Source organism: Pseudophryne corroboree, chromosome 2 (assembly GCF_028390025.1).
Source record: "Pseudophryne corroboree isolate aPseCor3 chromosome 2, aPseCor3.hap2, whole genome shotgun sequence".
NCBI classification, from domain to species: Eukaryota; Metazoa; Chordata; class Amphibia; order Anura; family Myobatrachidae; genus Pseudophryne; species Pseudophryne corroboree.
In genome coordinates, this window is record NC_086445.1 from 488876730 (window position 1) to 488889497 (window position 12768).

The following is a 12768-nucleotide window of genomic DNA, read 5'->3' on the forward strand; positions in this document are numbered from 1 at the left end:
AATTTTGTCCGATGCTAATGTCAGCCGTTGTGTTTTATTCCTCTTTTCTTAGTAACTATAGTGCGCGACTATGCACCAGAACCCTGAATATCCTTATCCATTAGGAATTTATCTAATCCATTCTTAAAGGTGTTGAATGAGTCCGCAATTACAACTCCCTAAAGCAGGGAATTCCAAACACGTATTGTCCTTACTGTGAAAAAACCTTTACGCTGCAATGTGCAGAATCTCCTCTCCTCTAACCTAAGCGAGTGTCCACGTGTCCTCTGTGCTGATTTTACCAAAAACAGGTACTGTGCAAGCTTTGTGTATTGTCCCCTTATATAATTGTAGATGTTGATCATGTCCCCTCTTAGTCTCCTCTTTTCCAGTGTAAACATGCCTAGCCTTGCAAGACTTTCCTCGTATTCCAGCATCTCCATACCCTTAATTAGTTTGGTTGCCTGCCTCTGAACCTTTTCTAGCTCCAGGATATCCTTTCTGTAGTATGGTGCCCAAAATTGCACACAGTATTCAAGATGTGGCCTCACTAGTGATTTATATAATGGGAGTATAACACTCGTCCCTTGCATCAATCCCACGTCTTATGCAAGCTAATAATAAGAATTTACTTACCGATAATTCTATTTCTCGTAGTCCGTAGTGGATGCTGGGGACTCCGTAAGGACCATGGGGGAATAGCGGCTCCGCAGGAGACTGGGCACATCTAAAGAAAGCTTTAGGACTATCTGGTGTGCACTGGCTCCTCCCCCTATGACCCTCCTCCAAGCCTCAGTTAGGATACTGTGCCCGGACGAGCGTACACAATAAGGAAGGATTTTGAATCCCGGGTAAGACTCATACCAGCCACACCAATCACACTGTACAACTTGTGATCTGAACCCAGTTAACAGCATGATAACAGAGGAGCCTCTAGAAAAGATGGCTCACTACAGCAATAACCCGAGTTTTTGGTAACAATAACTATGTACCAGTATTGCAGACAATCCGCACTTGGGATGGGCGCCCAGCATCCACTACGGACTACGAGAAATAGAATTATCGGTAAGTAAATTCTTATTTTCTCTAACGTCCTAAGTGGATGCTGGGGACTCCGTAAGGACCATGGGGATTATACCAAAGCTCCCAAACGTGCGGGAGAGTGCGGATGACTCTGCAGCACCAATTGAGAGAACTCCAGGTCCTCCTCAGCCAGGGTATCAATTTTGTAGAATTTTACAAACGTATTTGCTCCTGACCAAGTAGCTGCTCGGCAAAGTTGTAAAGCCGAGACCCCTCGGGCAGCCGCCCAAGATGAGCCCACCTTCCTTGTGGAGTGGGCATTTACAGATTTTTGGCTGTGGCAGGCCTGCCACAGAATGTGCAAGCTGAATTGTACTACAAATCCAACGAGCAATAGTCTGCTTGGAAGCAGGAGCACCCAGCTTGTTGGGTGCATACAGGATAAACAGCGAGTCAGATTTTCTGACTCCAGCCGTCCTGGAAACATATATTTTCAGGGCCCTGACAACGTCTAGCAACTTGGAGTCCTCCAAGTCCCTAGTAGCCGCAGGCACCACAATAGGTTGGTTCAGGTGAAACGCTGAAACCACCTTAGGGAGAAACTGAGGACGAGTCCTCAATTCCGCCCTGTCCGAATGGAAAATCAGATAAGGGCTTTTACAGGATAAAGCCGCCAATTCTGACACGCGCCTGGCCCAGGCCAGGGCCAACAGCATGACCACTTTCCATGTGAGATATTTTAACTCCACAGATTTAAGTGGTTCAAACCAATGTGACTTTTGGAACCCAAAAAACTACATTGAGATCCCAAAGTGCCACTGGAGGCACAAAAGGAGGCTGTATATGCAGTACCCCTTTTACAAACGTCTGAACTTCAGGGACTGAAGCTAGTTCTTTTTGGAAGAAAATTGACAGGGCCGAAATTTGAACCTTAATGGACCCCAATTTCAGGCCCATAGACACTCCTGTTTGCAGGAAATGTAGGAATCGACCCAGTTGAATTTCCTCCGTCGGGCCTTACTGGCCTCGCACCACGCAACATATTTTCGCCAAATGCGGTGATAATGTTTTGCGGTTACATCCTTCCTGGCTTTGATCAGGATAGGGATGACTTCATCCGGACTGCCTTTTTTCCTTCAGGATCCGGTGTTCAACCGCCATGCCGTCAAACGCAGCCGCGGTAAGTCTTGGAACAGACAGGGTCCTTGTTGGAGCAGGTCCCTTCTTAGAGGTAGAGGCCACGGATCCTCCGTGAGCATCTCTTGAAGTTCCGGTTACCAAGTCCTTCTTGGCCAATCCGGAGCCACGAATATAGTGCTTACTCCTCTCCATCTTATCAATCTCAGTACCTTGGGTATGAGAGGCAGAGGAGGGAACACATACACTGACTGGTACACCCACGATGTTACCAGAGCGTCTACAGCTATTGCCTGAGGGTCCCTTGACCTGGCGCAATACCTGTCGAGTTTTTCCCAACGGTTTATAATCATGTGGAAGACTTCTGGGTGAAGTCCCCACTCTCCTGGGTGAAGTCCCCACTCTCCCGGGTGGAGGTCGTGCTGAGGAAGTCTGCTTCCCAGTTGTCCACTCCCGGAATGAATACTGCTGACAGTGCTATCACATGATTTTCCGCCCAGTGAAGAATCCTTGCAGCTTCTGCCATTGCCCTCCTGCTTCTTGTGCCACCCTGTCTGTTTACGTGGGTGACTGCCGTGATGTTGTCCGACTGGATCAACACCGGCTGACCTTGAAGCAGAGGTCTTGCTAAGCTTAGAGCATTGTAAATGGCCCTTAGCTTCAGGATATTTATGTGAAGTGATGTCTCCAGGCTTGACCATAAGCCCTGGATATTCCTTCCCTGTGTGACTGCTCCCCAGCCTCGCAGGCTGGCATCCGTGGTCACCAGGACCCAGTCCTGAATGCCGAATCTGCAGCCCTCTAGAAGATGAGCACTCTGCAACCACCACAGGAGGGACACCCTTGTCCTTGGTGACAGGGTTATCCGCTGATGCATCTGAAGATGCGACCCGGACCATTTGTCCAGCAGGTCCCACTGGAAAGTTCTTGCGTGGAATCTGCCGAATGGGATTGCTTCGTAGGAAGCCACCATTTTACCCAGAACCCTTGTGCATTGATGCACTGAGACTTGGCTCGGTTTTAGGAGGTTCCTGACTAGCTCGGATAACTCCCTGTCTTTCCCCTCCGGGAGAAACACCTTTTTCTGGACTGTGTCCAGGATCATCCCTAGGAACCGAAGACAAGTCGTCGGAACCAGCTGCGATTTTGGAATATTGAGAATCCAATCGTGCTGCCGCAACACTACCTGAGATAGTGCTACACCGACCTCCAACTGTTCCCTGGATCTTACCCTTATCAGGGAATCGTCCAAGTAAGGGATAACTAAAATTCCCTTCCTTCGAAGGAATATCATCATTTCGGCCATTACCTTGGTAAAGACCCGGGGTGCCGTGGACCATCCATACGGCAGCGTCTGAACTGATAGTGACAGTTCTGTACCATAAACCTGAGGTACCCTTGGTGAGAAGGGTAAATTTTGACATGAAGGAAAGCATCCTTGATGTCCCGAGACATCATGTAGTCCCCTTCTTCCAGGTTCGCAATCACTGCTCTGAGTGACTCAATCTTGAATTTGAACCTCTGTATGTAAGTGTTCAAAGATTTTAGATTTAGAATCGGTCTCACCGCCGTCCGGCTTCGGTACCACAACAGTGTGGAATAATACCCCGTTCCCTGTTGCAGGAGGGGTACCTTGATTATCACCTGCTGGGAATACAGCTTGTGAATGGCTTCCAAAACTGTCTCCCTGTCAGAAGGAGACATCAGTAAAGCCGACTTTAGGAAAACGGCGAGGAGGAGACGTCTCGAATTCTAATTTGTACCCCTGAGATATCACCTGAAGGATCCAGGGGTCTACTTGCGAGTGAGCCCACTGCGCGCTGAAATTCATTGAGACGGGCCCCCCACCGTGCCTGATTCTGCTTGTAAAGCCCCAGCGTCATACCGAGGGCTTGGCAGAGGCGGGAGAGGGTTTCTGTTCTTGGGAACTGGCTGATTTCTGCAGCCTTTTTCCTCTCCCTCTGTCACGGGGCAGAAATGAGGAACATTTTGCCCGCTTGTCCACGAAAAGACTGCGCCTGATAATACGGCGTCTTCTCATGTTGAGAGGCGACCTGGGGTACAAACGTGGATTTCCCAGCTGTTGCCGTGGCCACCAGGTCTGAAAGACCGACCCCAAATAACTCCTCCCCTTATTAAGGCAATACTTCCAAATGCCGTTTGGAATACGCATCACCTGACCACTGACGTGTCCATAACCCTCTACTGGTAGAAATGGACAACGCACTTAGACTTGATGCCAGTCGGCAAATATTCCGCTGTGCATCACGCATATATAGAAATGCATCTTTTAAATGCTCTATAGGCAAAAATATACTGTCCCTATCTAGGGTATCAATATTTTCAGTCAGGGAATCCGACCACGCCAACCCAGCACTGCACATCCAGGCTGAGGCGATTGCTGGTCGCAGTATAACACCAGTATGTGTGTAAATACATTTTAGGATACCCTCCTGCTTTCTATCAGCAGGATCCTTAAGGGCGGCCATCTCAGGAGAGGGTAGAGCCCTTACAAGCGTGTGAGCGCTTTATACACCCTAGGGGGTGTTTCCCAACGCACCCTAACCTCTGGCGGGAAAGGATATAATGCCAATAACATTTTAGAAATTATCAGTTGTTATCGGGGGAAAACCACGCATCATCACACACCTCATTTAATTTCTCAGATTCAGGAAAACTACAGGTAGTTTTTCCTCACCGAACATAATACCCCTTTTTGGTGGTACTCGTATTATCAGAAATGTGTAAAACATTTTTCATTGCCTCAAATCATGTAACGTGTGGCCCTACTGGAAGTCACATTTGTCTCTTCACCGTCGACACTGGAGTCAGTATCCGTGTCGGCGTCTATATCTGCCATCTGAGGTAACGGGCGCTTTAGAGCCCCTGACGGCCTATGAGACGTCTGGACAGGCACAAGCTGAGTAGCCGGCTGTCTCATGTCAACCACTGTCTTTTATACAGAGCTGACACTGTCACGTAATTCCTTCCAACAGTTCATCCACTCAGGTGTCGACCCCCTAGGGGGTGACATCACTATTACAGGCAATCTGCTCCGTCTCCACATCATTTTTCTCCTCATACATGTCGACACAAACGTACCGACATACAGCACACACACAGGGAATGCTCTGATAGAGGACAGGACCCCACTAGCCCTTTGGGGAGACAGAGGAAGAGTTTGCCAGCACACACCAAAGCGCTATATATATATATATACAGGGATAACCTTATATAAGTGTTTTTCCCCTTATAGCTGCTGTATTGTTAATACTGCGCCTAATTAGTGCCCCCCTCTCTTTTTTAACCCTTTCTGTAGTGTAGTGACTGCAGGGGAGAGCCAGGGGAGCTTCCCTCCAACTGAGCTGTGAGGGAAAATGGCGCCAGTGTGCTGAGGAGATAGGCTCCGCCCCTTTTTCGCGGACTTTTCTCCTGCTTTTTTATGGATTCTGGCAGGGGTTAAAATTCATCCATATAGCCCTGGGGGCTATATGTGGTGTATTTTCGCCAGCCAAGGTGTTTTTATTGCTGCTCAGGGCGCCCCCCCCTAGCGCCCTGCACCCTCAGTGACCGAAGTGTGAAGTGTGCTGAGGAGCAATGGCGCACATCTGCAGTGCTGTGCGCTACCTTGGTGAAGACAGGATGTCTTCTGCCGCCGATTTTCCGGACCTCTTCTGTCTTCTGGCTCTGTAAGGGGGCCGGCGGCGCGGCTCTGGGACCCATCCATGGCTGGGCCTGTGATCGTCCCTCTGGAGCTAATGTCCAGTAGCCTAAGAAGCCCAATCCACTCTGCACGCAGGTGAGTTCGCTTCTTCTCCCCTTAGTCCCTCGATGCAGTGAGCCTGTTGCCAGCAGGTCTCACTGAAAATAAAAAACCTAAACTAAAACTTTCACTAAGAAGCTCAGGAGAGCCCCTAGTGTGCACCCTTCTCATTCGGGCACAGAGATCTAACTGAGGCTTGGAGGAGGGTCATAGGGGGAGGAGCCAGTGCACACCAGATAGTCCTAAAGCTTTCTTTAGATGTGCCCAGTCTCCTGCGGAGCCGCTATTCCCCCATGGTCCTTACGGAGTCCCCAGCATCCACTTAGGACGTTAGAGAAATCTTATTAGCCTTTTTTGCTGCAATCCTACTTTGGGTACTGCTGCTTAGTTTGCTATCTATGTGAACACCTAAGTCCTTTTCCAGCACAGAATCCCCTAATATTACACCATTTAGTATGTAGGTGTAATTTTGGTTCTTGCTACCACAGTGCATTATCTTTCACTTGCCTGTATTGAAGCACATTCTCAATTTGGCTGCCCATGCGTCTAATTTAACTAAGTCAGGCATTTCCAAACTGCGGTCCTCCAGATGTTGAGAAACTACACATCCCAGCATGCCCTGACACAGCTTCAGCATTCTCTGACAGCAAAACTGTGTCAGGGCATGCTGGGATATGTAGATTCACAACAGCTGGAGGGCCGCAGTTTGGACATGCCTGAACTAAGTCATTCTGAATAGACTCAGTATCCCCCTCCGTATTTATAACTTTACACAATTTGGTATCGTCTGCAAAAATAGACAACATAGTCTCTAGACCTTCTGTTAGGTCGTTAATGAAAATGTTGAACAGAAGTGGTCCTAGTACAGACCCTTGTGGCACACCACTTAGCATTTCAGTCCAATTTGAAAATTATCCATTAACCACAACGCGCTGCTCCCTATTATCGAACCAATTTTTGACCCAAATGCATATTGTGCTCCCTAGCCCTATTTCTTGTAGCTTATAGATAAGTCATGTGTGGTACAGTGTCGAAAGCTTTGGCAAAGACTAAAAAGATTACATCCACCTCCTTACCCTGATCAAGGTTCGCACTTACTGTTTCATAAAAGCCAAGTAAGTTGATTTGACATGATCTGTCCTTCACAAATCCATGTTGATTCCTTTTAATGACCTCATTGACTTCAAGGAACTTCTGAATACTATCCCTTAGAATACCTTCCAATATTTTCCCCACTATAGATGTAAGACTAACTGGTCTATAATTACCAGGTTCAGCTTTACTAACTTTTTTGAATATTGGCACTACTTCCGCTATACGCCAGTCTTTGGGAACCATACCTGCTATAAGTGAATCTTTAAAGATCAATATAATAGCGGTTTGGCAAGTTCAGAGTGAAGCTCCATTAGAACCCTTGGGTGAATTCCATCAGGACCCGGTGACTTATTACTCTTTACATTTTTTAATCGGTCACAGACTACCTCCTCACTTAAATAAGCACTTATCAGTGGGACATTATCATTATTGAGATTGTGTGTTAGTCTCTGAATTTGGTCCTCTCTTGTAAATACCGTTGAAAAAAACTAATTTAGTTTGTCCACTATGTCCTTATCATTTTTGACTAAGACTCCCAACTTGTCTTTTAAAGGGCCTATACTCTCCTTCTTTAATTTCTTGCTGTAGATGTATTTAAATATTTTTTTAGGATTAGCTTTGCTTTCCTTTGCTACTAGTTTTTCAGTTTCTACTTTAGCCACTCATGCTGAAGGCTTTGAGGAAGCAGAGCCTGAGCTCTGTTCCTGAGCACCTGCAGTTGCTGGTTTGCATGGTTTACCTCTTGCACCTCTGGCGGCCGTAGAAGAACCTCTGGATTTTCCCTTAAACTTGGCTGTCTGAAAGGACTGTAAATTTGAAGCTTAATAACTTTTCTTAGCATGGGGAGCTGCGGAAGATATGTAGACTTACCCGCAGTAGCTTTGGAGATCCATTTGTCTAGTTTGTCTCCAAACAAGGCCTCTCCTGTGAATGGTATGCCTTCCACGGCTTTCCTGGCGCCCGCATCAGCAGTCCACTGGCGTAGCCACAAGCCCCTGCGTGCTGACCCTGCCATAACGGTGGTGCGCGCATTAAGCAAACCAATCATTTTTAAGGGGCTTCCACCATAAAGTTGGCAGAGTCCTTTATATGCTGCAGGAGTAAAACATCCCCCATAGACAGGAATCTAACCCCTCAATAAGGTTACCTGACCATTTAGCAATGGCTTTTGTGATCGACGCACATGCAATAGTGGGTCTTTGGGCCACCCCAGCAGCTGTGTACAATGATTTGAGTGTAGTCTCAATTTTACAATCAGCCATATCTTTTAGGGAGGCTGCACCAGGGACAGGCAATACAATTTTTCGTGACAGACTAGAGACTGATGCGTCCACTATCAGTGGATTTTCCCATTTTTCCTATCCTGCAGAGGAAAAGGAAAAGATGAGAGCAACCTTTTAGGGATTTGAAAATTCTTATCAGGATTAACCCACGGTTCTTCAAACAAGGTGTTCAATTCCTTTGACACAGGAAAAGTGACTGAGGACTTCTAATTTACATTAAAATAAGATTCCTCACACTCCTCTGACACTTTATCAGGAATTTGCAGAACCTCTTTGATTAGCCTTTATAAGAGCCTCTATTCCCTGTGACAGAGTAGCATCCCCCCCTCCAAATCCACCATGTCTGACCCATCAGAGTCAGACTGCAGGATATGGGCCAGAGATTGTTTTTGCGGACAAATGGGAGGGGATTGAGACGCTGGTTTGGGGACTGAGTCTCTATCCATATTCTCCTCCACAGTCTGTCTACAGTATTGCGTCTCTTTCTCATTGCTGGATAGTTTTGTAGAAATATTTGAGATCATTCCCTTAATGGCATTAACCCACTCTGGTTCAGCCCCGCTATTCTGGGAAGGTGCACTGCTCTGAGTACCCAGTAATGAGCCCCCTGGTGAAGCGGAACACTCCACTGTACAAGAAACAAACTCTTTGCCTGACATAATGTAAATGTAACAGCACACACACACACACACACACACACACACACACACAGAAAAAGGTTAAGCACAATTAACCCACAAAGAGCCCCTCAGGGAGACAAAGAGTTATTTGGAGCCAGCCCCCACGCGCCCTTATCGCTAAATGCCAAGCTTAGCCGGGTCGCAGACCAAGTACCCTGATAGGGGACTTATTACACTAATAAGCGCTTTCCCCTTACTATGTCCCCCTGGTACCGCTGAGGTAATCTGTAGTCTCTCCGGAGGAGCTGCGCGTCCCTGTCAGTCAGCGTCTGTGTCCACTGCAGAGGGAAAATGCCGCTGGTGAGCCGCTGAATCCGCTCATAGTGAAGACCCGCCCCTTCAATGGCACGCGGTCTTCCCGCTTTTTTTTATTCTGGCTGAGGTAATCTGGTGATTAAAATGGAGAGAAAACTGTTTTCAGGCTGTTTTTGCCAGTGTGGGTACTGTGTACTGAGAGGCAGCTGTGTACTGTGTCTGGAGACGCATTCTGCCCCGGTTAGAAGCCGTGCGTCTCCGTACCCTCATGCCGCCATAATGGCCGGCGACCCGCTAGCTGAGATGCCGGCTTAGCACTCACCACGTTTCATTCTTCTGGCTCTGTTAGGGGTGGCGGTGTGCTGCGGGAATGTACGCTTGCCGTGGTGGGGCTTGTGAATAGTTTCCTCAGGAGCTCAGTGTCCTGTCAGCGGGGCACTGGACCATTAACCTTTCAAGAGGTTGGGCCTTCCCTCCCCCTCCCTTCCCCCTCCCCTTCCAAATCCCACAAAGCAGGCAGGCTGGTGCCAACCAGCCCGGCCTGAAAATAACAAACATAAAATAAATGCAGAAAACTCTTCAGGAGCTTCCATAAGCATGACCGGCTCCTCCGGGCACATTTTCTAAACTGAGTCTGGTAGGAGGGGCATAGAGGGAGGAGCTGGCCAAATCAAATTCTTAAAGTGCCCATGGCTCCTAGTGGACCCGTCTATACCCCATGGTACTAAATGGAACCCCAGTATCTTCTAGGACGTAAGAGAAAATAGGTTGTGAATAATTCAAATATAATGCATGCAGTTATGTTATCATTATGAAGGGTAGTACCTGGATCCAAATTGCAAATAAGTAAGACAATGATCAAATGGTGTAGTTCCGATATCAGATTGAATATCTCGATTAAGTAAAGCAGGATTTGCACTACATGATGTCTGTCATAACCCATGGAGCGATGTGACGTAACAAAACATTGCGCTGCTGTACTCACTGCACGATATATCGTACAACAGCTCGATGTATCGTTACATGCCACATATAACTGCATGCCGTCGCCCGCGGGATTGGCCTAACCGACATGCAGCACATCAGATGGGACAACCCAGGAAACGACCACCGGCCGATCATGTGTACACAGTGGTGGTCATTCCGAGTTGATCGCTCGCTAGCAGTGTTTAGCAGCCGTGCAAACTCTATGCCGCCGCCCACTGAGAGTGTATTTTAGCTTAGCAGAAGTGCGAACGAAAGGATCGCAGAGCGGCTACAATTTTTTTTGTACAGTTTCTGAATAGCTCTAAACCTACTCAGCGCTTGCGATCACTTCAGATTGTTCAGTTCCTGTCTTGACATCACTAACACGCCCTGCGTTCGCCCAGCCACGCCTGCATTTTTCTTGGCACGCCTGCGTTTTTCCGAACACTCCCTGAAAACGGTCAGTTGACACCCAGAAACTCCCACTTCCTGTCAATCACTCTGCGGTCAGCAGTGCGACTGAAAAGCTTCGCTAGACCTTGTGTGAAACTACATAGTTCGTTGTAATAGTACGTCACGCGTGCGCATTGCGCCGCATACGCATAAGTGCCGTTTATTGCCTCATCGCTGCACAGCAAACGAATGCAGCTAGCGATCAACTCGGAATGACCCCCAGTATGTATTGTGTACGATAGATCATTAAGATCCATGTCAGAACTATATATCTTACAAATATTTTGCTTAGTGTGTACCCAGCTTAAAGAGTGGGCTCAGAGTTAAACAGTAAAGTGGAAAATAAAGTATGGAAAGACAGGTGCACAGACATTTTCTTCATTACTATACAAAATACTCAATCATCATTAGTGGATTAGCCGCTCTACTTACATAGTCTCCTCATCGATATCATTTTCTTCTGTGTTACTGGTGGCAGTGGAGCTGGCAGAGGAACAGCTGCCCTCTAAATGGTTCACTTCATCATCCCCAACCAGGTCTACATCCAAGTCTCCATCAGAGAGATCCTGCTGCTAACAGAAGCACCCAGTTAGTGGCCTGTGGGGTCAGCTAAACAGCAGCACAATCCACCAATTTACACAAACACAATATATGTCAAAGTAGTACACGGACAATAGATTACCAAAAATTAACTAAAAGTAAAATAAAATAAAATAAAATATCACTTTGCTTTTACATGCACTTAAACAGCTTGTTTACGACAGGAAGAACTCACTTGAAATTTTAATGTCTGTAACAAACGTTTTCTATGTTAATAATATTACTAGTAAATCCATTCCCTAAATTTTTACTTCGATTGAGGTCTCGCACACACACACGCACCTGTTTTTATTAATAGTGCTACATCCAATCTGTACTGAAATGGCGTCGGTCAAATCGTGCCTACATCAGAGGTCCTGGCTTTATGTAAATGCCAGCACTTATTAATCATAGAACATGAGAGTTGTCAGAACGCACTCCAAAAACAGATGTGAATGATAGGGGATATAAAAGTTACACAATTAAAATGAGTTTCTACTGGGGATTACAGCATTTGTTGTATTTAGAATGGTCTCGGCACTTTGGTATAGCTGGACATCTGTAAGTCACATTGTGTCAAGGTACCGGCTTATGCGCAGCTCTTTCACCCATTTATCCTATCTTGTCTGCCAAAGCAACTTTATATACTAATCGAGGGTACCCAGTACCTCCATGCATGAGAGGAAGAGGATCCTATGAAGTCTGTGTGTGGCCCCCATCCCCCATCTCACGTCAGACTACTGAGCATATCGCCAGGAAAACAGCAACTGGAGTCCTCTAATTACTGTGAATAGGGGGAGTCCCAGATCAACATAATAGAAGGAAAGTGGAATATGCCAGTAATTACGTAAAGCGAAGTATAATAAGTCAGTAATAATACATCATGATGTTGCAGCAGGTCACTAATATTACACCGGTAAGTTATCACATACCAATTCTAAAGCTAAACAATATAGTGTATAATATGCCAGTGATAATGCCCAGTAGGATGCAATTGACCTGGTATAATGAGTACCAAGATATAATATATCAAGGTCAATGTCAAGTAGTATTATGTAAATCATAATGTCCAATAGCATGCAATAAGCTGGTATAAATGCACTGCATAGTGAAGTCTACCAGCAATAATGTAGAGTATAACATGCAAGGGATGACACCCAGTAGAATATAATTCACAGCAAGAAATTAATACAATGGAATTAGAAGTAATATGAACAATGGAGTAATATAGCAGAACCAATTCTCATTATTGTGCAGTGGTAATACGCTAGAATGGGTAGAAACTTCCTATACTCAATGTTATGCAAGGAGGCTGCCAGGAGCTACAAGATGCATCACAGCAAGCAGGCTGTGCTATTAGAGATGGAAAAATGGTTTAAAGGGTGGATGACTGTAAGCATCCAGGTGTCCACCTAAAAGGGGAGGGGGGAGGTGGAAGTAAAGTTCTTGCCCCTTTCTTGCTCTCTGCTCTTAGTTTGCAGTGAAAAATACTGAAGTGTCACCAGCTTCGGAATACTTCCATTTTGACAATTACTTTTTAGGATGCAAAGAAATG

At 46.4% G+C, this 12768-nt stretch overlaps 1 protein-coding gene across 5 annotated transcripts in view; it reads right to left on the minus strand.

The window, feature by feature from the left end:
- Positions 1 to 12768, minus strand: part of TRIM37 (tripartite motif containing 37) — a 436939-nt gene that overhangs the window by 209808 nt on the left and 214363 nt on the right. For 4 of the 5 annotated variants that reach the window (XM_063953906.1, XM_063953909.1, XM_063953908.1 and 1 more), the window contains one exon: positions 11067 to 11206. In XM_063953906.1, the coding sequence (XP_063809976.1) occupies positions 11067 to 11206 (140 nt within the window). The remainder of the gene's footprint in view (positions 1 to 11066; positions 11207 to 12768) is intronic. The other variant, XM_063953907.1, reaches the window with a different exon arrangement.